This window comes from Typopeltis vanoorti, chromosome 14 (assembly GCF_054136105.1).
Source record: "Typopeltis vanoorti isolate ZY-2024b chromosome 14, IOZ_Tvanoo_1.0, whole genome shotgun sequence".
In the NCBI taxonomy this organism is placed as follows: domain Eukaryota; kingdom Metazoa; phylum Arthropoda; class Arachnida; order Uropygi; family Thelyphonidae; genus Typopeltis; species Typopeltis vanoorti.
Genome location: NC_143562.1, coordinates 95754873 through 95779638, shown reverse-complemented (window position 1 = coordinate 95779638; position 24766 = coordinate 95754873). Strand labels below are relative to the sequence as shown.

The 24766-nt window shown below is 34.1% G+C and overlaps 1 protein-coding gene across 1 annotated transcript in view; it reads right to left on the bottom strand.

The window, feature by feature from the left end:
* Tnks (tankyrase) overlaps nt 1-24766 on the bottom strand; it is a 443661-nt gene that overhangs the window by 186105 nt on the left and 232790 nt on the right. The window contains exons 16-17 of the mRNA XM_090403559.1: nt 16283-16408; nt 114-223 (exon numbers count right to left, since the gene is read on the bottom strand). Coding sequence (XP_090259685.1) covers nt 114-223; nt 16283-16408 — 236 coding nt within the window. The remainder of the gene's footprint in view (nt 1-113; nt 224-16282; nt 16409-24766) is intronic.

The following is a 24766-nucleotide window of genomic DNA, read 5'->3' as shown; positions in this document are numbered from 1 at the left end:
ATATAAAGCTGAAAAGATAATTTGTCTGTCTGTATCAGAATGGCAATAACTTTCTCATTCTGAGAAAACCTAAAACACTGAATGGAAAAGAAAAAACAAAGACTGCTACCTACCCCATAAGAAGATGCATTATGAAGTGGTATAAGACCACCCTTATCTTGAGCATTGACATCTGCTCCATGTTCCAACAGAAATTCTGCTACTTCTAAATTGTTATAGCCAGCTATAATAAAATAACTGTTAATTCTAAAATAATCAAATTTTTATCACAAAAATGCTTAAAAGAATTAATTAACATACATTAAATACATAGAAATTTTAATGTAAAGTAGAATGAGAATGAGATATACTTTCATTCAAAAAATTTATGTTTAGGAAAGATATATAAGAATACGTTGTATAGTGTAAATTTCTTAGTAAAAAATGTGAGCACATTACAGGACAGTTTCAAAAAACAAAGCAAAGTGCTTTCACTTTATTAATATCGATAAAACTTTACAATGTGGTGCAATATTCAAAGATTCTATCACAATTTCAGTTTGCAATTTTCCTTCTATTGAACAACTGTGTTACATTGGATGTATGCAGGTAAAAAGTTAATAATTTCACATCTGCAATCTTTTACTGTGTGTGTGTGTGTGTGTGTGTGTGTGTGTGTGTGTGTGTGTGTGTGTGTGTGTGTGTGTGTGTGTGTGTGTGTGTGTGTGTGTGTGTGTGACTAGATGCTTAATGGAGATATGAGCATTAGACATAGTATAATGTTTTAAATAATGGAATCACACATGCAAGAGAAAACTAAACAGAATTTATTACTCCTATATATGTCGCTCAATGTTAGCTTCATTCAGGAGAATGCAGAAGAACTGGTAACATTTAAACTACGAATACAAGGAGTCATCATACAGCATGCATATATCACGTGTCTTGGTTGTAGCTGTACGGTAGTAGGAAACACTATTAGAGTTCAGAGACGTGGATATAGATGTATAATTAAGTAATACATTTTTTAAAAAAAATTATAAACAATTAACAGTAATCACTTTCCAAACTTAGAGTTAAGCACACTGTCTGTCCAATCAATATTAGGAGGTGGTGAAGGGCTACACAAGATTCAAAAATAGATGATCAAACTTGAACCTACTGTAGTATAACATCTTGGTTCCAGTGAACTCTATGAACAGCAAGGCCTGAATCTTCAGATTCCAAAAATCTGAAAATTCGAAAGCCTTATATTATTATTATTATTACGGGTATCTCCATGGAGTCAGTAGACTCATCGCGGGAGACCCAAACTAGCAAAACAATATCTGTCATATCTCTTCTTGAATTCATTTACAGACGAAGAGCTCACAACTAAGTCAGGCAATGAATTCCACTCATTCACCACCCTCCAGGCAAAAAACCTTGTTCTGACACCTTTGTTAACCACACTCTTCTTTAATTTCCAGAGATGACCTCTTGTTCTTCCATCACTTTCACACAGCTGAAACATTTCCCCTGCATCAATCCTATAAAAACCTTTTAGTAATTTGAATGTTTCTATCATATCCCCTCTTCTTCGCCTATCAACCAATCTCTGCAATCCACAAGCTCTCAATCTATCAATGTAGGGAGCATTTTTTATATCACTCACCAACTTGGTCACTCTTCTCTGAACCCTCTCCACAGCCTCCTCATCTCCAAGGAATCCAGGTGACCAGACCTGAGCACAGTAATCCAAATGTGGAAGTATCAATGCTTTATAAAGGGGAATAATAACCTCTTTATCTCTGGATGTCAGTGTGTTCCTCAACAACCAAGTAATCCTATGTGCAATCTTGGACACCTTAGCAATGTGTCCTCTGAACTTCATCTCCCTATCTACCAATACCCCTAAGTCCCTAGCCTCATCAATCTCTTGGAGTACCTTTCCATCGATGTAGTACACAGCTGGTAATCTTTTAATCCCAAAATGCATGACTTTACACTTTTCCACATTGAACTGACATCCATTTTCTTTTGCCCATTTTACCAGCTTATTTAAATCCTCCTGCAAACTTTCAACATCAGCTTGATTTTTTATTGCACTACACAACTTTGCATCATCAGCAAACAACTGAATATCTCCCTTTAAGCCGTTTCCTATATCATTTATATACAAATTAAACAACATTGGCCCAAGCACAGAGCCCTGAGGCACACCACTGGTCACCTGCCTCATTCTGGACTCGGCTCCTCCATACACCTTTTAATTATTTATTAGAGATTTATTGACAATGACAATTTAACAGTAAAAACATCCTATAAACCATGACATGCATAAACACATTTTAATTATCTAAGATGACCTAATATTAAATGGTTTATGAGAACATGACACCCAACACCTAACTTAAAACTCCAATCAAGCTCTAGAATTTAGTATTTTGCATGCAAGCACAATCAACATTATCCAAATATACGGATTTCCTTCATTCTTTCCTGTACTAAAACAGAGTATGAGATTGCTGTCAGGAATGGTTCCTATTAATTTTTGTGACATGATACAAAACATCCTAAGATTATGTGCTGATGTGAAAATTATTGAACAATCACAAGATAACAATGAACAATTAAATAGCAGCTGATAACTGATATAATATAACAATTAAATAATTAAATAGCAGCTGATATAATCTTGATGTTCTTGGATTCCAATAGTAGCAGAAGGCCAGTCTGTCCAGAGTAGCAAATTTGACAAGAACAGGGTATTTAATAAACACCAGTCAAGGATAGAGGTGATAATGCTGCATCTTTGATAGGCAGTACGAAAGATGACATCTTACGGAATGGTTTGTAGGTGGTGTATATATATATATATACAAATTATATCTGCAAAAGGTCTTTGCTATTGTGCAGATGTTCCTTTAAAGTAGGATGTGCTGATCCTTTTAATATCCAATTGCAGTCTGGAAGAGGGATGATGATAATCAAATATTTTCTGTCAATGTCTCACTGTATTCATTAAGTAATCAAGTAAGTTTCATTTTATTTAATTCTTCTAAAAGAAGAGATTCAAGAAGAACAAATTGTGTATGCTTGGTGCCCAAGGCATTTGATAATACCTGTTTTTTTGTGAAGGATGGCTTCCTATAAACAGAAAATTCAATATTATCAGCAGAGTTGCAATGTATTAAAATATCCAAAAAAAAAAAAAAAAAAAAAAGAGGACACTGTTGTTAGATTCACATTCAATAATGAACTTGACATGCGTATATAAGGAATTCATTTTATCCAGAAATTGATGTAGTTCTGTTTCAGAGCAAGTCAGATTGCAAACAGTCATCCACAAAATGTAGCCAAAGCGAGGTTGAATATGGTGTGAGAAATCCGATCCTCTAAATGTTCCATAATAATCCGCCAAAGCAGGTGATATAGGTAGTCCTGTAATTGTGTAGTCCTCTAAAACCCACATCTCTGAACTCTAATAGCAATTCCTTCCATTGTACAACTGCAACCGAGACACATGATATTACATGCATAATGTATGACTCCCTGTATTCAGAATTTAAATGTTGTTACCAGTTCTTCTGCCTTCTCCCTGAATGAAGCTCATGATATATTGAATGAAATATATATCATCATTAAATTCCTCACATGTACCTTCAAGGGGGTTGTACAGGATATTATGATAGTACTACCTGAAAAACTTACATCATTACTAACTTCTTATCAATGATTTTCCTCTAAATCAATCTGTTATCTGTCAAGACTCCAATATTATCAGATCATATATTACTGTCCTCTAAGGCACTTTTTACTGTATCAATCCAACCAATAACTTGGTCATCCTCTGGATCATTTTCTTGCCAACATGGCAGAGAACACTTGTTTTGCTAATCTTTCCTATCCAATTCTGTTTAAGTGACCATACAACCTGAGATTAGCTCTGCTAAAATATCCCTGGATGCTAACAATGTCAAGATCTTTCCTAATATCCCTGTTTTTATATGATATTGCTATTAATGCCATCTGTTCATTCTCCTAATCTTCCTCAGGACTCTCATACCTGTGGTCTCTAGTCTTTGGTCAAGTGTTTTATTTCTAACCCAACTCAGATCCATAAGTTAAAATTGGCTTGAACACTGTCTTGTATACAGCCAATTTAGAGTTTTCATTCATTTCTCTCTTCTTCTTCTCTCTCGGATCTCCTCATGTCTGAGGACTCGTGACCTTCCTGATGATGCTTTGCCATTTCTTTCTCTCCTGTGCCTCTCTTATGGTTTGTTCTAGTTTAAGTTCAGTGATTCTTGATATTTGGTCAATCCACCTGTTGGAGATTTTCCTCTTTTTCTTTTCCCACGCAGTTTACCTTGGATGATTATTTTTTCTAGGCAGTTGCCTTCCCTTCTACATGTGTCCAAAATATTGCAGTATTCTCTTTTCGATTATGTTTATCAGTCTTGTGTGGATATTCAGTTCTTCTAGAATACATCTGTTTGTTCTTTTTTCTGTCTAAGACATTCTTAACAATCTTCTCCAGCACCAGAGCTCGAACGCCCCAATTCTTCTTCTGTCATCTTTTGTCATAGTCCAAGACTCAGAAGCATAGAGAAAGATTGAAAAAAAAACAAAGTTTCTACAAGCTTAATTTTTGTCTTTTTGGAGATGTGCCTGTCTTTCCAGATCTTGGTTAAATCAATCATTGCTTTTTCAGCTAGTGCTATTCTTCTTCTTATCTCTTTTTTACATCCATCTTTATTTTTTTTATCATTATCACTCCAAGGTAGTTGAAATGGTCGACAATTTCAATTCCTTCTACATCTATCTCTTCTGTGTTGTTTAAAATCATTATTTTCATTTTATCCTGATTTATTCTTAAACTGTGGCTTAGGCTTTCCCATTCTAATCGATTCAAGATGGATTTTAATTCGTTCGCTTGTTGCTATTATCACTGTGTCATCTGCATATCATATGTTAGTGATTGTTCTGCCACCTAATTTAATGCCTCCATTCCACTTTTCTGAGAGCTGGATCAGAAGTAAAACACTTGACCAAAGACTAGAGACGGCAGATATGAGAGTCCTGAGAAAGATTATAGGCGTGAACAGATGGCATCAATGGCAATATCATATTAAAAACGAGGATATTAGGAAAGAACTTGACATTGTCAGCATCCAGGAATGCATTATGAGAGCTAATCTCAGGTGGTATGGTCACTTAAACAGAATGGGCGAGGAAAGATTAGCAAAACAAGTGCTCTATGCCAGGTTGGCAGCAAAACGACCCAGAAGAAGACCAAGATATAGGTGGATTGATACGGTACAAAGTGCCTTAGATGATAGAAATATAAGATCTGATAATGTTGGAGTCTTGACAAGTAACAGACTGATTTGGAGGAAAATTGTAGATAGGAAGTTAGTAATGATGTAATTTTTTTCATGTAGTACTATCATATCCTGTACACCCCTTGAGGGTACATGGCAGGAATTTGATGATGGTGATTCCACTTTTCTAGAGATCTTTTCATTATAGTTTCGCTGTAAAGGTTGAATAGCAATGATGAGAGTATGCATCCTTGTCTTGATCCTTTTTCAAATTGGAATGCAGGGGACAGTGAGTTTTCAATTCTTACTGTTGCTTGATTTCCTTGATATAAGTTCTTTATGAGGGTTATTAGATGGTTTGGTATTCCTGATTCTTGCATGATATCCCATAAGATATCCCACCTCATGCAGTCAAAGGCCTTGAGTAATCTATAAAGCACAGATAAAGGCATAAGTTGAATTCCCTTGCTTTTTCAATTATTTGTTTGATATTAGATATATGATCTCTAGTTCCTCAACCTTTTTTTTTAAAATCCTGCTTGTTCTTCTGAGATCTGATGGTCTATAAAACTTTGTAATCTCTTCTTAATAATGTGTAGTAAAATCTTGCTGGTATGTGAGATAAGGGCAATGGTGCGGTAGTTTTCACAGTTGCGATCGCTTTTTTGTAGATTGGGATAATGGTGGAATTGGTCCAGTCATTCGGCCATCTTCCAGTCTTCCAGATTTTGTTGCATAAATCATGTATCCAGTTGACTGCTTTCTCTCCAAGGTTTTTCATCATTTCAGCTGGTATTGAATCAGGACCTGAGGCTTTGTTTTTCCTTAATTTTTTGATTGCTTGTTCTACTTCACTTATGAGGATCTCTGGTTCTGTTTCCATGTTTTCCTTCGTCTTCTTGTTGAATAGCTGGATCCTTGTAAAGCTCGGTGCAATACTCTTTCCATCTTCTGGCTATGTCATTAGTGTCATTTAAGATCTTGCCATTTTCCTCTGCAATTATATTAAGTTTTGGTTTGAATTTTTTGGTTATATCCTTAACCTTCTTGAATAAATCTGCTGTTTCATTAGAGTTGGAGTGTCTTTCTATTTTTTTTTACAGATCTTTTGGATATAGCTATTTTTATCATTTTGACAAGATTTCTTAATAGCTTTATTCAGGTTCAGGTAATTTGGGTTTTGCCAATTTGTTATTTTAATTTGTTTCCTTTTTTCAATTAGTTCTAGGGTTTGTTTTGTAATCCATGGACTACCATTCTTCTTTTTTATTGGGATGTGTTTGGCTGCAGATTTTGCAATGGTTTGTTTTAGGTGTGTCCAATATGATTCAATGCTTTGTTCCTGAGGTGTGCTTTTTTTGTTTCTCGAGCTCTGATTCAATGTCCATTGTAAATTTGTTGTATATTTGTGAAAAGTCATATCTTTTGTTGCTGTCATTCTTATTTGCTTTCAGATGTATCTTTAAATTAGAGATTAATAATTGATGGTCTGATCCATAATCTGCTCCTGGCAACGTTTTGGTGTTATTTATTAATGTCCACCATCTTCTGTCAATTAAAATGTAGTCAATTTGATTCTTATATCGATTCCCAGGTGCTACCCATGTGTATAGTCTCCTCTTGTGCTGTTTGTACATTGTGTTAGTGATTGCTAATTCCCTTTCAATGCAGAACTCCAATAGTTTTTCTCCTCGTTCATTTCTAATTCCCAGTCCATATTTTCCAATGATTCCATATAAGTGATCATCATGTGCACTGAATCCCACCTTAGCATTGAAGTCTCTTAGAACTATTCGAATGTACTTTCTTCGTATTGTATCCATAGTTTCATTTAGGTCTTTGTAGAATTCCTCACTTACTTCATCTTCTGCATTCGACGTGGGTGCATAAACTTGTATCAGCGTTGTTGGAATTGGGATGGTGTTTAATCTTACTGTTATGATTTCTCTTAATTTCTCTCTTATAAATTTATTCAGTTGACTTCCTACCATATAAATTCATATAAATTTATTCAGTTGACTTCCTACCATACCGGCTTTTTGATTCTGTTGTCTATTTCCATATTTAATTTACCATCTTTTTACCATCTTCACTATACGCGTGGATAGGCTTATGTGTTCGTCAGACATGTTGTAATAGATTTCATTGTATGATATGAACACAGATGGATAAGAAAATAACTATTTATTAACTTAAAAGCTAATATTTCGCTGGTATTATATCCAGCATCGTCAGAGCACACAACACAAAGTCTGTTACAAATGCAAGACAACGACAATCCGGTGTTACAGTGGGGCTAGTATAAGTAATTGCAGCATGCAACATAAGACTAAAGTCCTAATATGGTGCCATCTAGGTTAAAAAAAAAAAAAAAAAATCAAAGTTTTGAAATAGTAGTCCAAATGATAGTCTTAGAAAGTTTGAAAAAATAAAATAAAATAAAAAATAAATAAAATAAAAGTAACAAATATTATTTAAATTAAGGGGATATTAAATCCCACATTGTTTTAAAACCAAATAAGAAACTCAAAGATTGGAATCAGAGAGTTTCATGCTGAATATAGTAAACTATATCGCCGAAATGAAGCCTATTGGATCTTTATATTTAAGTAACTTATGGTTGCACCTTTTTGACAACTCGTATAGCAGAGTATATAAGTTCTTTTCGCTATACCCTTTGGTATCTATTTGGTCTAGCTACTCACTGATGAAGCCTCAAAAAAGGCTGAAACCGGTCTGGGTAGTGACCTCCCACCATAATGTAATAACAGCAAACATTTCCTAGAAAATGTGTTTTTACATTATGGAAAATACCAAGAATAGTGATCAGAACTTTACCACCTTTGCTGCGAGTTGCCCGAGATTGTACTACGTACTAGAACTACTTGCATTAGCTCACGCTAGTAATCGCCAATACTTTTATAGTTTACTATATTTGGCATGAAACTCTCTGATTTCAATCTTTGAGTTTCTTATTCGGTTTTAAAACAATGTGGGATTTAATATCCCCTTAATTTAAATAATGTTTATATCACCGAAATGAAGCCTACTGGCTCTTTATATTTAAGTAGTAAATATTAATTTCATCTTAGGATGATTGTCTCCCAAATCTTTGGTAGATTTTAAGAATGAGTGTGTTCATAAGCTGAACACAATCAAAAGCTTTGGAGGTATTCTATGAATCATCTTGCTTATACATTTGGCTTCCTGCTTATTCCTTCTCCCTGATGCAAAAAGTACTTGAAGGAGAAAGGCATTGTGGATGTAGAAGTTAATATGATGCAGCTGCAGCTCCTTCCCAAACGTGCTTCCCAGAAATGTGCTGGACAATGAAAGTTCACTGGAATTACTACATACAAAGGCACTGCCTTGAGCCATCCTCTTTGAACTAGACAACATGTGCTTTAATTTTTCTACATAAAATTCTGTTCCAGAAATTCCCGATCAATGAGTGGAGAGTACTATCATCAACAAAGCTGTGGATAAGATTAGTGGTGATTGCGAGTAGGTCATTTATGAACAAGAAAGAGACTAGGTGATATATCAGAGAATTGAGGCACTCCAGCATTGATAAGTTCAAAGAGAGGGAGCCATCTACCATGACTCACAGAGAATGACCAGAAAGAAAGCTAGCTAGGATGTCAGCTTTATCTTTAGGTGAAGTAACAGTGGTGCCATCAGGATGAGAAAGAAAGAGAGAGAGAGAGAGAGAGAGAGAGAGAGAAAGAGGCAGAAGTGCAGAAGAACAGAAGTTGTGTACAGACTTAGCAAGGGCCCAGAAGGCATGACTTCCATTTGGACAGGAGGCAGATTTTTGCTGTTGGCCTTTATGAAATCAGATTTGGATCTGCAGATGACTGATTTGCATATGTTGGGTGCTTTGGTGTAGGAAGAGCATGAAGCTAGAGTTCTTAAAGGCAGCCACTTGCAGTAAGCTAAATTTTTTTCTTCAATTGCTTTGGTATATTACTGGTTGAACAAGGGCTAGGAAAGCAGATGAGGATTATGCCTTGAATTGGGAGATGAAGGTCTTCATGACATTGAGAATAATTTTTGTAACTTATTCACAGCAGGTTGTTAGATCCTGAATGGAGAGCTTTACAAGTAAATTCTTTATTCAGGATTTAACATGATAACTACTACTAATTAAGGAGATATCTGCACATCAGCTAATAATTATGAAGTATTGTTTTATGTTTTGTAATAATGTGTAGTCCATGTGTGCCATATAGTGAGAGTTACTGTTAGTTTATTTGTAATTCCCATGCAAGCTGTCTAGTACATTGCGAAATTCTGAGAAAAATTATAAGTAGTAATCCGGAATAATCGTATATAATCTGTACGAGTCGAGTGTAGCGATGGAGGCTATACCTACGTGGAAAAATGATCAGAGCGGCTATCTAGAATAATGTAACCTGACAGGTTAGGGAGAGTGTAGGATCACCCAACGGGCATGAACGATGGGGTTCGTGGGTGAAAACCACATCGAATAGAGGGTGCCCGAATAGGGCAAATAAAAGACGAAGCACGCCGTTTTAGCGAGCTTTTTGAGCTTTTTGATCTTCGGTGCCGGATTCGAGTTTTAGGAGAGTTGGTCGGAGGATTCGTGAGAGAGCAGTGGGCCGGCTACGGTAATGATGGACGGCAGGTTCTTTTCTTGAGAATGCTTGAAGATTTTCAAGCAGAGCTGATCACAATATGATGGCCTATGTGGAATCGAGCCTTAACAGAATGTCCCATTGGAGAAAGTTTCCTGCGGAGCGGTAGACAGCACGCAACAGTCGGAAACAATTAGAAGAAAAAGCGTAGTACATCACCAGGCGCAAAGACGGCCGAAAAATATGCAGTAAGGTAATCCAGACCTACATGAGATGGCGGCATGAAATCTGAAAGAATCCGGTAAAGTAAAAGTTTTCATTCTATGTTAAAATTTGTTTAGAAGAACAAGAAATTTGTGTGCATTGTAACTAAAGGACACTAGTAGAGAACTTTTAGTGAGAATTTGACTGAATTAATTAAGCCCTTGTGGCAGTAATTTGTGAATGGCTAGGCTTGCTTAAAATGAAATTTAGAATTAAGATAATTATTGATAGAGTATTAATGAAAGTGTTCAATGTGTGTTCTGTGAATAACTTACTTAAGCAATTATCTAGTAGTAGTATTATGCTTAAACCTAATCTTATCCTTTCATAATTGAAGGATTTAACTTACTCAGATTCATTGTGATTTAGTATAACCCTTAACTTAGAGTGAATTTTGATCCATTGAGTATTTTAACTTACATAACTGTAAATGCTTTATGTTTTCCAATAAACATGTTTTGTACCTTATACCTGAGTTTATGCCTGATTACGAATTCAAACCACCACTTATGAAATAGAACCTTTTTGGCGGGAAGGAATTAGATATAATTGCTTAAGTGAGATTCGGTCTACGACTGCTAACTGAATCTGCACAGTGCTAGCATGAGATAAAATATTGTGTGTATCCTTTTGAATTATTTCCCTGAACAAGAGTCTCTTCTGTTATAGGATAACTGGTAATTAGTTTATGGAATTAACAACGCATATAAAGTATATTAATTAAAGGTAACTTTAATAAATAACTTCTATATTTCGGCAACGTCACGTTGCCATCTTCAGGAACATAAAGATATGGTATGTGCATGCAGGCACTAACAAAGGCAAATGAGGAAGAAAGCAAGAAACTAATATTGTTCCTCAAGTCCTAATGGTGCCCTCTGGTGGGCTAATTTGGTTGTCTTGGCAGTTGGGCTGAAGTTCTCAAAATGTAAGTCTCCCAAATTTGGGGTAGTTTCATGCACCCAAATTTGTTGAGGTTAGGAACGTTTTTTAGAGCTGATGATGATTCCTTGAATAATCTTTCATATTTAAACTTGCTGCAGTGTATTATTTTTGTTTTCTTCCAACGAATTCTATGGTAGGTATCTAAGGCATGGTCTGCCAGCCCAAAGCGGCTGTACTGGTGAAACCGGATGTAGTCTTTGTGTTCTGAAATCCTGATATTTATTCTGCCTGAGCAGAACTTTATATGCATTGTTAATTCCGTAAACTAATTACCAGTTATGTATGACCAATGTATAAGTCTTGCTACTAGAATCTGTTATAGGATATTGGCTGGCGCAGCAAAATATAAATTTTGCCAATATCCGAAGAGGAGATAGATCTGAATTAATATCTTAAGGGCATGACAGTAGATTAGAAGGAGAGTTATTATAGAGATAGAACAAGATATAATATAGAGAAAGCAGCGACATAACAATAGAGCAGCCGGTAGGATTTTGATTGTATAAGGTTTTAAGCAAGCAAAAGGATAGATTCAAGAAACAATAAATTAATGTATAATAAGATTAAACTGACGATTTAACAACAGACTTTACAATTTAACAAGGTGTTAGGGTCAGAGAGGTCGAAACAATAGTCAGACTAAGGAAAGGAGGAGGAAAAATTCTTGAGGTCATCCCATTTTGCTCCTTTGTAGTGCCAGAGAATGTGAGATTGGAAGTGGGGGGGGGGAGACCATTCTATGAGAGAGGAAACTTGTACAAGATTGTGGTCAGAGTGGCTAAGAGGAGAGGTGACTACTACAGTGTATCTGGAGAGTGAAGCAGATTATCAGGAATTCGACTAAGTAGATGTAAGATTTGTTAGGTTGTTACTTATGACAGACTTCTGCTTCCCTGAAAGCATATCTGACTCTTGTATTTGAAAATCCTCGATCTTTTTTTTTTTTTTTCAAGAAAATGTGTGGAATTCTTGATAAATGAACTGGACTGTCTAATATAGACAGTTAATGAACATGAACGAAATTTAGCAACTCTATATGTGGGAAAGTCAATACAATTCACAATTTACAAGACAACCTTTATTTATGAATTTCTGGTAGATCATATAAACAAGGGGTCCTTCCAAAATGGGTCCATAACTTACACAAAGTATTTTGATCACCAAGGAGCTGATTTAATTGTTTAATCTGTATTTTTAAAGGGTTATAACTAATTTCTTGATAAGTGGAGAGATATCCTATAAAAGACAGTCTCTATTTTTCTTTCATAGTCAGCCTTATCCATTATCACCACAGCTTTTCCTTTGTCTGCTTTTGAAACAGGTTAACAGAACAAAAAAGACCTTCATTGAGACTGGAACCCTGGATTGGGCAAGAAGAGCTCAAGAGAGAAAAGAGTGCAAGATGGTATTCTTACAAGAAAGAGCCTTAGTTTAGTAAACTAAAAGAAGAATATACATATAAAAAAAAAAGTAATATTTAGGATGTTCTGATATTATCATGAAGCATATTAGATAATCAAATGAAAATAACGCTTTTCTTTTCTTTTTTTTTTTTGGTACCGAAGCTTGTATTTCAATCTCACTACCTATATTAAACGATGAAATCAGAACTTGCAGACTGAGATGGTGTGGACATTATACTGCTAGCATAATGTATTATACTAGAAGGAGTACTCAATTAGACATACCTGACTATTTGTGAAGGTAGGACTGACATTATATTTAATACAAAACTTGATAACTGAACCAAAAATACTTATGAGATTGAAAATAATGTTATAATATAAATAACTGATAAGTGGGCATAAAAATATATCAAACAACAGAAATAAAACAGCAATGAAAAAAAAATGAAAATAATGAATTAAAAAAACTATAGATTTTAAAAGGTTAAGAATTAAAAATAACAAACATGTAATATGTATGTACACACAAGCTATTTACACTCTACCACAAAGAAAAAATACAAGCAAAAGCCAATACAAATAAAAATCCAACTACTGAAATATGATTTCATGCAATGCAATCAAGATGGTTACCATTACGAATTTCCAAGAAAATTAAACCAAATTATATTGCTCTGAATCACTAGCAATAAGAACCAACCAATAAACATGAAAAGATGTTATTTAATCTCTTCCTGACAGCAATTTAACAGGATAAAATACTCCCCTTTAAATTACTCAAACCAACCAAACTCTACTTAATACTTCATTATTCACGCACACACAGCAATGAGCTAGTTTGTCTAAATGACAACGAATGCAATAAAACAGCTGGTATCCTGTCATTCATGATGCTAGCTTGTTGTGCATGTTACTGGTTTTTATTTTGTTAATTTATTTCTAAATCTTTTAAAATCTATAGGCTTTTCATTTTTTGCTATTTAATATATTTCTATGCTTACTTATTGGTTATTCACCTTTTAACATTATTTCCTATCTCATACAACAGGTTTTGGTTCAATTATCAAGTTTTGTATTAAAAACTGACACTGTTACTCTCAAAAATATTGAAGTATGTCTAATTAATTAAACTAAACAAAGGCAGTTCCATTACTAAAACAAGTTTTACAATTTTCAGTTGATTATCCAAAGTAATATACAGCGAATTCTCTTTTTAACATGGCTTTTTTTTTTTTTTTTTTTTTTTTTTACACAATTTTGAAATAACATGGTTCAAATGGCGCTTATTTTTAAAATTTCTGTTTGAATTCAGTTCTGTTAAAAAGGGTATTTCCATTATAATTATCATGGAAATAATTATAATGTACATATGTACTTATTATTGCTACATGACACCTACTTAAACTTGAATTTTGGGAAGCCCGTCGATGTTTTAAATATCAGGGATTACACTATGCTACAGAATGTAGACAAATGCCACGTAGAACTTACATAGCGAAATCACAAAATAGTGTTGGTGGCTTTCAAGCAGTTATGGATCATGTGACCATTAATTTGCAGCAATGCTTCAGGAAATTGTATGTTAAATCCATTACTCATTAATCGATCCCTAAAACCGTGAGCAATGAAATGTGTGGATTTTCACACATTACCAGCGTGCTGGAAGGCAAATAAAAAAGGTCGGGTTACAAAAGAAAATTTTAATGAATGGTTCCATCAATGTTTTTTGTCGCAGAAGTTAAATGCTATTTGATGGGAAAAAATTTGGACTTGAAAGTTTTATTGATTATAGACAATGTGCCTGTTCATCCTGTTTTAGAACATCCAAATGTGGAATTTTGTTTCCTGCCACCTAATACAACCACTAAACCAGGGTGTGATCGCTACCCTCAAAACTTACTACATAAGAAGACATTCCAATACATTTTGGATATACTAGATAAGGATAATTTACTGACAGTTATTGATGTGAGGAAGAAATTTTCTATTTTGGATTGCATCAAACTTGCTAAGTTGGCATTATCAGAAGTGAAACTATCAACTATAAATGCATACTGGAAAGCTACTTGGCCAGAATGTGTGAAAAAGAAAAACCCTGTACCTTTGCATACACCTGAACTTCCCAATATCATCAGATTAGCACATGAATTGGCAGAGGAGGATTTGATGATTTTTCATCTGCAGATATTGAAGAATTGATGGTTGACAAGGCTGTTAGTGATGACAAAATAATAGAAGCTGTCCTTGAGAGAATCTTGATGAAAAAGAAAAAAGATGATGATGAAGAGATTCTACTCACTGCAGGATTAATTGAAGAAAGACTTCAAATGGCTAGTAAAATTGCAAAGTCATTTTCTTACACACACACACGTGTGTGTGTGTGTGTGTAATATATGCGAAATATATATATGTTTGTGAAACAAAACATTATATATATATATATATATATATATATATATACAGGGTGTTCGGGATAAATTTGACATATTTATAATTAATTATATTTTTCCGTAAGTTACATGTATTAACACACACTTCTCTTCATTTAAAAGTTTGGACCCTTCTTCATTCATATACAAGATGTCAGAAAGGATGGATAGCTGGAACCCACCTGAATCATGGAAGAGAATAACTTGTATCATGATGATTCGTGCCCGCCATCAAAATAAGGATATTACGACTGCTGCCCAATGCTCCCTGAATACAGTAAAAACAATCAGGCATGAACTAGAGACTTGCAATGGTGACTACGAGGATGTAGCAAGAAGAAAGATCCCTAGCAGACGATCTGATTGCGTTCGTACAGCAGAATTCCTCGCAAATCTGCAGGAACAGGTGTTGAAGAACCCTGGCATTGGAATTCGGGCTTTGTTCGTGGAGTTGCTAACTGTAGTCAAGCCCTGGATAACAAGGGTAGCCAATGGTAGGCCGTATGTATGTATGGCAGCAGGATTCGGCCCCTTGCCACACCTCTGGGAAAAGTCAAAAATGGTTGTCTGAAAATTTCTACGACTTCACCAGTCCAAATGTTTGGCCTCCAAACTCCCCAGACTTTAACCCCATGGTTTATTTTGTATGGGGCGCAGTTGAAAAAGACACCAATCGCACTTCCAGTAATACAAAAGCCCAGTTAATGGATAAAATTAAAACAGTTTTTGCGGCCCTTCCCAGGGAGACTGTAGCATCAGCTTGTTCGAGGTTCCGAAGCAGAATTGAAGCTGTGATCGATGCTAATGGTGGTTATTTTGAGTAAATCTTGTTGATAGTATTGTAATTAACTCTGCCTGTAATGTTTTTTTGTCAATTCATTAAATTTAATAGATACAAAGAAGATTTTCTTTTTCCTTACGAAACTGTCAAATTTATCCCGAACACCCTGTATATATATATATTTATGTTTTGTTTGAAAATAACTTATTATTCGTATCAGGTTCTCACATCTGGAACCATTCTTCTATTTTTTCATATGCACAGTTATCATTTACACAATTTTTCTGGAACCAATCTACTGTGTAAATGGAGAATTGGGTGTATATTAAATATAATACAAAAATATAAAATCAAATATGTTTTAATAACAGGTCGTCTGCTAGCCCTTCCCCACCTCCCAAAATTAAGAATAGCAGCACCATATCTTTTATACTATGATACGCATTGTAATATCACTATAAGACCATGTCCCCTTACAGCAATTTTATACGTAGGAACTATAGTATTTTGGTCATAAAGAAAGTGTTAATCCTATTTTGAAACTTAGGCACAAAGCAGAACTTAAAAAACTTACCTGCTAAATGGAGAGGAGTGGAATTACGACCTTGAGAATCTCTACAATTAATGTTTTCTGAAGTCACCAGCTTCATAACACGAGCTAGATTTCCTTTTTTTGCTGCATCAAGAAGAGCAGCATCACCTACATTACAACAAGATTATTTTGGCAATACAATTGGGGAAGCAAGGAAGTCAATTAATTAGACACAAAATATTATATATGGCTATTTTTAATCCCCATCCCAGTTTCCTTTTAATGTTCGACTTTATGGCCTGTCATGACAAAGTAAAGTGGCTTCTCAGAAACCTGATATTGGTTATGATGAGGCAGTTAAATCGTATCTGTGTTGTATGCCATGGCTATAAACTCGTGTTTTCATTTAGCTGGTTTGACTGTTTTAGAGGATGAAAACTTGAGTTTCTAGGATGAAAAACTCTGCCATCTCCATATGAGACTGACTAATTCTTCCCCTTCACTTGAAAAGTCCTGATAAAGGTTCTTTGCATCCTAGATGGGATTTGAATCCAGGTCTTTTGAACCAAAGGGCTTTGTTTATACCAAATGAGCTACTGTAGGCCCACAGACAAGACCCTTCAACACCTGCACATGCCAGAAGAAGGATAATCCATTCTGATATTAGGGTAATCAATGTGTTTTCGTAGGATGAGTGTTTAACATTCTACATCGAAAAATTAGCTATTCTTTTATGAAAATTCTAGTTCTTAAAGTGGTAACTATTTGGTCAAGAAATGTGCAATCCTTTATTTTTTTTCTCCCCTTCAGCATGAATTGACTACTCTTGGCACATTGCGAGACTAAGTTCTATGAAGTGTGGGCATATAATACAGACGCTTATTTTTGTTTACACATATGTATTTTTTGTTATTAGATCAGATCAGGTCCTTTTTATTTCAGAACTAGTCTTGTACTTGAGGTAAAAAAAAGGAACTCAAACACAGAGGTTTTGCAGTGGTCATACTGCATTATTCAGAAGGCCCAGTCAAAAGATCCCATTCCAGATGGAATATAACCATTGTAGTAACTATCTATAAAAAGGGAAACAAAACAATGTGAGAGGCTTCTTCTTGAGAAGAAGCTAGGCAAAGCTGTGGAAAAGAAACTTGGGGAAAAACAGGCTAAATTCAGGACAAACACTTTGTTGGGATGAAATTTTTACCTTAACACAAAGTTGAGAAAACAAGCATATAAAAAATATATTTAAGATTCTAATCTTAGATATATCTAAGATTAGAATCTTATATGTCTTTATAAGATATCTTTTTTATTTTAAAGTTTTATCTGTAAAGAGCAAAAAGGCATATGATAGTGTTCCAAAGAAAAGCTGTTCAAACATTATAATCACATACTGTAAATGGAATATTATACAAATTAATATATAGCCTATATATAAAATGTTTCTCAGTTGTTAAAATTGAAATCAGTACAGCAAGATTGGTCTGATGTAAACTCAGACCAATCTTGATCAAGGAATAAATTTTAAAAAAAGTTTTATTGAAAGATGTCGAAATTTAACTTTATACGAACTTGAGAACTACTTACTACTTATTGTCTCGGGGGGGTGAGAGACATATCAGGGGAATGTCTAGCGTTGCATAATTGTGAATTTCATTTCAATTAAGATTCTAAAGATGATATACCAATTTGCAATGGACACAAGGGTACATGCTTCACTTACTTTCAACATCCATATGGATCATATTATAAAGGAAAGTGGCATTAGACCTTCTATCAAAAAGAAAATTTCAGTCCACTTTTTCATTTAGTGCAGATTATGTTATATTCCTAAATAAATACTTCTAGTAAAAGTCTGCAGGGCTCTTTAACAAATGAATAACAAATTTATTATGAAACTTAACAATAAACAAAAAAAAAAAAACTATGAAAACAGGTAGAAACATAGAAAATATCAACTGCATTCTCAATGAACCCATGTAGAAAAAGTAAAATATTTCAGCTATTTAGGTACAAATTTTAAGATGACAATTTAAAGATAGATAACAGAATAAGTAAGGCTGGCATGGTAGGGAGTCAGTTCAATAAATTCATTGGAATGACAGTCAAAATAGCCAAAATACTAAACTTGCAGTACATAAGACAAATCTTTAAATCAGTGTTCACTTATGGGTTTGAGACAAAGAGCATTATTATGCTGAATATAACTTAATTATATTCTTATGAACTTAAATAATTATGAACTTAAATTATATTCAAGTTCATATTGTATTAAAATTTTTATAATAAAGTTTTACTATTAATTAGATTCTTTCTTTACTTTTACACACACAATTTTGCAACAGCATAAATCGATACCCTTAGATCACTGTGTTCATCCATTTGTACATGTGTAAGAATATAATTCCAAGTGGACAGATTTTTAAGATATCTGGTATTGCTTAAGGGTCAAAGCTGTATAACTGAGAAGAGACACCTCCACATAGCATTTAAAGGAATCCAGAGAACCGACCACGGCTTCTGACCTAATGTCTAATCCTCACCTTCTTGTGGTGCACCCAACAGGGTGCACCACAACTGAACAAACGAGGATGGAAAAATTAAATATAGAAATAGACAACAGAATCAGCAAAGCTGGTATGGTAGGAAGTCAATTGAATAAATTCATATGGAATAAGAGAGAAATTAGTCGGAACACTAAATTAGCTGTATACAAGACTGTGTTCAAACCAGTTTTAACTTATGGATCTGAGAGCTGGGTCAGAAGTAAAACACTTCACCAAAGACTAGAGACCGCAGATATGAGAGTCCTGAGAAAGATTAGAGGCGTGAACAGATGGCATCAATGGCAATATCATATTAAAAACGAGGATATTAGGAAAGAACTTGATATTGTCAGCATCCAGGGATGGGTTAGCAGAGCTAATCTCAGGTGGTATGGTCACTTAAATAGAATAGGAGAGGAAAGATTAGCAAAGCAAGTGTTCTCTGCCAGGTTGGCAGGAAAATGACCCAGAGGAAGACCAAGAAATAGGCGGATTGATACAATACAAAGTGCCTTAGACAACAGAAATATAAGATCTGATAATGTTGGAGTCTTGACAAGTAACAGACTGATTTGGAGAAAAATTGTAAATAGGAAGTTAGTAATGATGTAAATTTTTCATGTAATACTATCATATCCTGTACACCCCTTGAGATTACATGGCAGGAATTTGATGATGATGGTGGTGGTACTTTATTTATTTCAACAGTGAAATTTTTTTGAATCGTTTTGGAAAAGTTATCCAAATGTTTTTTTAAACTTAAATAACATAACCAGGAGCGCGCAAGTATTTGCTGCCTGGGTGCAAACTTTTATCAGTCGCCCCTTAAAAAAATAACTAAAAGAAATCGAATGTAGCATTTATCAATGTTGCCGCGTGGGTGCGGTGTACCCTTTGCACCCTCGGGTTGGCATGGCCCTGAACATAACACAATAAAAATCATATGCTAGAGCAGAAATTTGACTTCCATGCCTTTTTAAGCATGGAAGTCAAATTTCAGGGGATTTATCATCCATATTCTAAATAGGGAAAGAAGTATCTGAAAAAAATTGACAATAAAATGCACATACATGCAAAAATAAAAAATAATTGAATTGATTAAAAAAAGTTTTATTGAAAGATGTCGAAATTTAACTTTATACTAACTTGAAAACTACTTGCTACTTATTATCTTTTGGGGGGGGACATATCAGGGGAATGTCTAGAGTTGTATAATTGAATTTCATTTCAATTAAGATTCCAAAGATGATATACCAATTTGCAATGAACTATTTATATTCTTTTGTTCACATTCATATGAGAAAAGTATAAATGCTCAACAATCACATATTAATCTTAAACATGCATATACAGTTCACGGCTATGACTGAATGAACATGCTCTCATGTCTTTGATTTCATTATTTTATACAGATGTTTTTAAAATAGGCCTTTCTTCTGTGATTTGCTTATCATACTTTTCATACATGTTATTCTTGTAGATTAACTACCATCTGGATTTTTCTTGAAAGAGATACAACAAATAATTTTTTTAAACAAATTAAGTTTTGTCCATACATTTTTAAGCCTGAATGCAGTGTTCATTGCACTGCAGGCTGTGTGAAAACTTGATTATAAAAATGAACTTAAAACCACATGACAACAATTACTTCATTAGTATTTATTAGCAAATAAATGGCTACTTTTTCAGCCACACTGATTATTGTTTAATTTTAATTTTCTATGTTACCATATTTTCTTTCAATTTTTTTATGCCAATCTTTCCCACAAAATGTCTGTAGCCTATATACCATGGCAGGGGTTAAGGGTTAAATAATCCAGAAACTCCAGTGGAGATCAAACACTGAATTTCATCAAGCAACTTGAGACCTCCAGTAAGTAGCATGGGGTTTTACACCAGGTGTAAAGCATCTACTACCTAAAGACATGCAAAAAACATCCATATCACAGTGGCATCCAAACCTATAGTCTATTTGTTGATGACAGAGCAGGAATGCTATCCATTCACCCAACCACACATGTCAAGACACATCTTACACAGACAATGTACAACTATATACTAAAATATGCCTTTAATTGTAAACATAATCTTCAAGTGCAAAGCTTTACACTTTCACGTATAAACAAATATATGAAATATCACACACTTGTATTTAAGTATATTTAGCTGAATACTTAGTGAAGGAAAAGAAGATAACCAATAGGTTAATATGTATTTCAAGAATCACAATCATTTTTTGATGTATGATAGACATCTAACACAATATTTCATGACTAGCTTTTGATCAACAACTTTTTTTCTAAATTAGCCTATTATTATCAGCCAGACTGCTAATTTGATCAGCATTCACATTTTTTCCCTTCTTAAGCACTCCTAACTGTATCTACTACTAACTTATAGCATATATTATATATATATATATATATATATATATTTTTAATATAGCTTTCATCACCTGTTCTTTTATATGGCATCTTGGATGAGTTTTGCTCATATATTCTTGAATATTAACAATGTTGAGTTCTTTTCTGATTTATTCATTTTTAATATGGTTCTACTATTGATGCCATCTTATGTTCACTCTTATAATATTCTTCTTAACTATCATATCTCAGGACTCCAGTCCCTAATCAACTGTTTTATTTCTAATCCAATTGTCCAATTCTTATGTCAAAGTTAAGCACTTTCATATACTGATATTTCACTTTTTATATCAACTCATTCAACTAACTTCCCACAGCAGCCTTAATTATATAGTTATTTCCATGTTTTGCCATTTTCATTGAACTCATTCCTGTCTATTTGTTTTAGTCTTTTCACTGATTTTAATATAAAATTTGCACAACTATTTGATTATAGAAACTTTTTAAGGCTACCAGCAGTCATTAAAGAAGATAATGTCATCCACATACAGTAAAGAACTAAACTGAAAGTCTATATAGTATACAATTCTGCCCTTACTGATTTAACATCAAACCATCCCCCTGCATATCCTTGAATTCTAACTGCTGATTATCAAACATATGCATATAAGCTTTGTGTTGGGAGTTTTTTTCACTTGGTTATACTATAAATTAAAGATTCAAGAAATTATATTCTTGGTTTAATCCTTTATCCAAGTGTAATCAAGTAAAGTTTGCACCTGAAGTATCAGAACTGGAACAACTTGTATATAGAGACTTCACATCATTTGCCTTAGTATCCCATAACGCAAAGTACACATCCTAACAGACATGTATAATGCCATGCATTATGGGAAGGGTCACTACCCAGACCAGTTTCAACCTTTACTGAGGTCTCATCAGTGGGAGCCAGATCCACAGGTCATACCAAAGTTGAAGTAATGCAGGTCATATTTCCATATACAAGTAGCCAAAAGGTGTCACACCTTATTATTAAAATACTCTGGATGAGAGATAGTTGTTTGCTTACACTTGGATAAAGGATTAAACCAAGAATAATTATTAATTATTGATCACAAATATGGATTACAGCAATCTCATTCTACAGTAGCTCTCCTAGCCAATCTTAACCTGCCTACAGAGCCACAATCCAAGGAAAAGTATGTCAAGAATAACCACATGAGAAACTGGTGTATAGTTCCAACATTTCCAGATTGTTTGATTCTGTCTACTTACCATCTTACGATCTGCTTCTACACTTTGCAATTTGGTTGCTAGTTTCCTATCTGGTCATTCACTACATGTTGTGGACAGTTTTTTTTTTTTCCCTTTCAGATTTGCTCATCAATGCTGGAGTACTCTAGGGCTTTGTGGTTGTGAACGCTACAGTCCTTATCCTATTCATAAATGACCTTCTTTAACTTCAAATTCAATCCACAGTTTGCTGATGATGGTAGACTCCATTTCACTTCTTCATTTGACGACTCTTGTAATGCCCCAAGTTTTAATATCTTCCACACCTAATGTCTTAAAACATTACAATGATCTTGTAGCTCTCCGGTCAGGGAAGGTACTAGTCAAACCTGTTTTATTTATTTTAAGAAAGATCTCAATTCACTTCTTCTGATAATACTAAGATCTCCAGACAAAATCAGATTTGTCTTACACATGTCCTACTGGGCAATTTCTAACATACTGTAAATCCCAAATTAACCCTATGTTAAGAATAGTATTCCTGCATTTGGGACAATACATCAAAAAAACTCCCTAAAGATGATAGATGATACCCACATGAAAGTAACCTGTTAACTGATTATGTTTCAACCCCCCCCCCATGCTTCTAGACTCATTTCATTATGAAATACACTTTAACAGACAACAACAACAAAATCAGAGATTCTGCAGCTTTTCATGTGTATGGCTGACATACATATGTAAAGAAGATTGTCATGTGCACAAAGTAAAGCACTTAATTTTATAATCTAGTATTATGAATATTTAGTTTAATATCACTTGGCATTTTAAGCTACTTTATAGCAGTATCCTTGAGAAAATACTAAGTAAATTATTAAATGTAAAAATCGGTAACTAACAAGCAGTGTTTTGTGCCAAGGCGGTGGTGGTGGGGAATAATTCCAACCTATTGGTTGATCAACTTCATACTTTTACCTTATGATATATTAAAAAATCATGAGAATATAATAATGTATCAGTGGGAGTCAAAAATAAGCAAAGAATCATTACTGTACATTTCATCTATCACCTAATTCCTTATCATCTTAACAACAAACATAAAAACTCAAGCAAAGAGATTAAAAAATCATGACTACATTTTTTAACAGAATTTCATATTTCACTTCAAGCACTAGTGATTTTCATTTTTCCAATTAAATAATCTTTATAATTTTTATCTCAAAGGTGAATCATATCAGAGAATTTCTACCTTACAATTGCCTCATTTCATCAAATTTTGATTTGTTGTCTCTCTATTACTCTCCTAATGTCATCAACAATTCAAAACTTCACAATTTCTTTTCTTTAAATGCTGAATTTCTCCAGCAGTCCTGTTTACTAATGGTAGAATCACATTTTACTTGGAGATTTTTATGTTCATGATTTCAAATAGCTTCCAGAGGATGGGCACTTACCATTCATCAAGAATGATCTCACACTAATTGTTCACATGCTTACCAGATAATCCTAACCATTCTTGATCTTTTCCTCACTAGTTGAGAAACAGATTCTGTTTGTCATCTAGTGAAGAAAAAGTGAAGGATGATTACGATTAATAAACTCAATACATACGTTTGATTCTAAAGTACAGTCTAGGTAGCATGCATTTCCTTATTTCAACTAACTGAATGCACATTTCATCTATCACCTAATTTCATCTCATTTTAACAACAAACATGAGAACTCAAGTAAAGATATTAAAAATCATGCCTACATTTTCTAACAGCATTTCATATTTCACTTCAAGCACTAGTAATTTAAATTTCTCCAATTACATAACCTTTATTCATGGAAGGCAATTCCAAATGCATGATACAGTTACTGGAGAAGACAAATAACAGATTAGTTTTTCTTCGATGCAAGAGAAAAATTTACTGTTATTAGTACACCTTACAAAAAAAAAAAAACCTCTTAGCGATGTTTTATAGAGTTTGCCAGACATGTAGCCAAGGTATGAGTTGCGTCTTAACATCTCTGTTAAGATGTAACTGAAAATGTGTCTAAATCTTAGCTGCTTAAGTAAGTATTCTCAGACTGTCTACTTTACAGTCTTGACCACATCTGTCAAAGAATAATTGACATTTGTTAATTATTCTTTGCCAAAAAACTCTAAAGCTAACAGAACAAATGCTCCCCAATAGAAACATAAAAGTTCATCTGAATTCACAAAAAAGCAGAACATTTATCCTGTAGGACTGTCTGCCACAAGGTCCTTGCCCCAGCTCTATTCAACCTGTATGCAAGTGACATCCCTCCAACTATCAGTCAGAAGTTTATCTCTGCTAATAACAAAGAAAATGCCACTCAAGACAATACCTTCCATAATCTGAACTGCTGCAAAATTA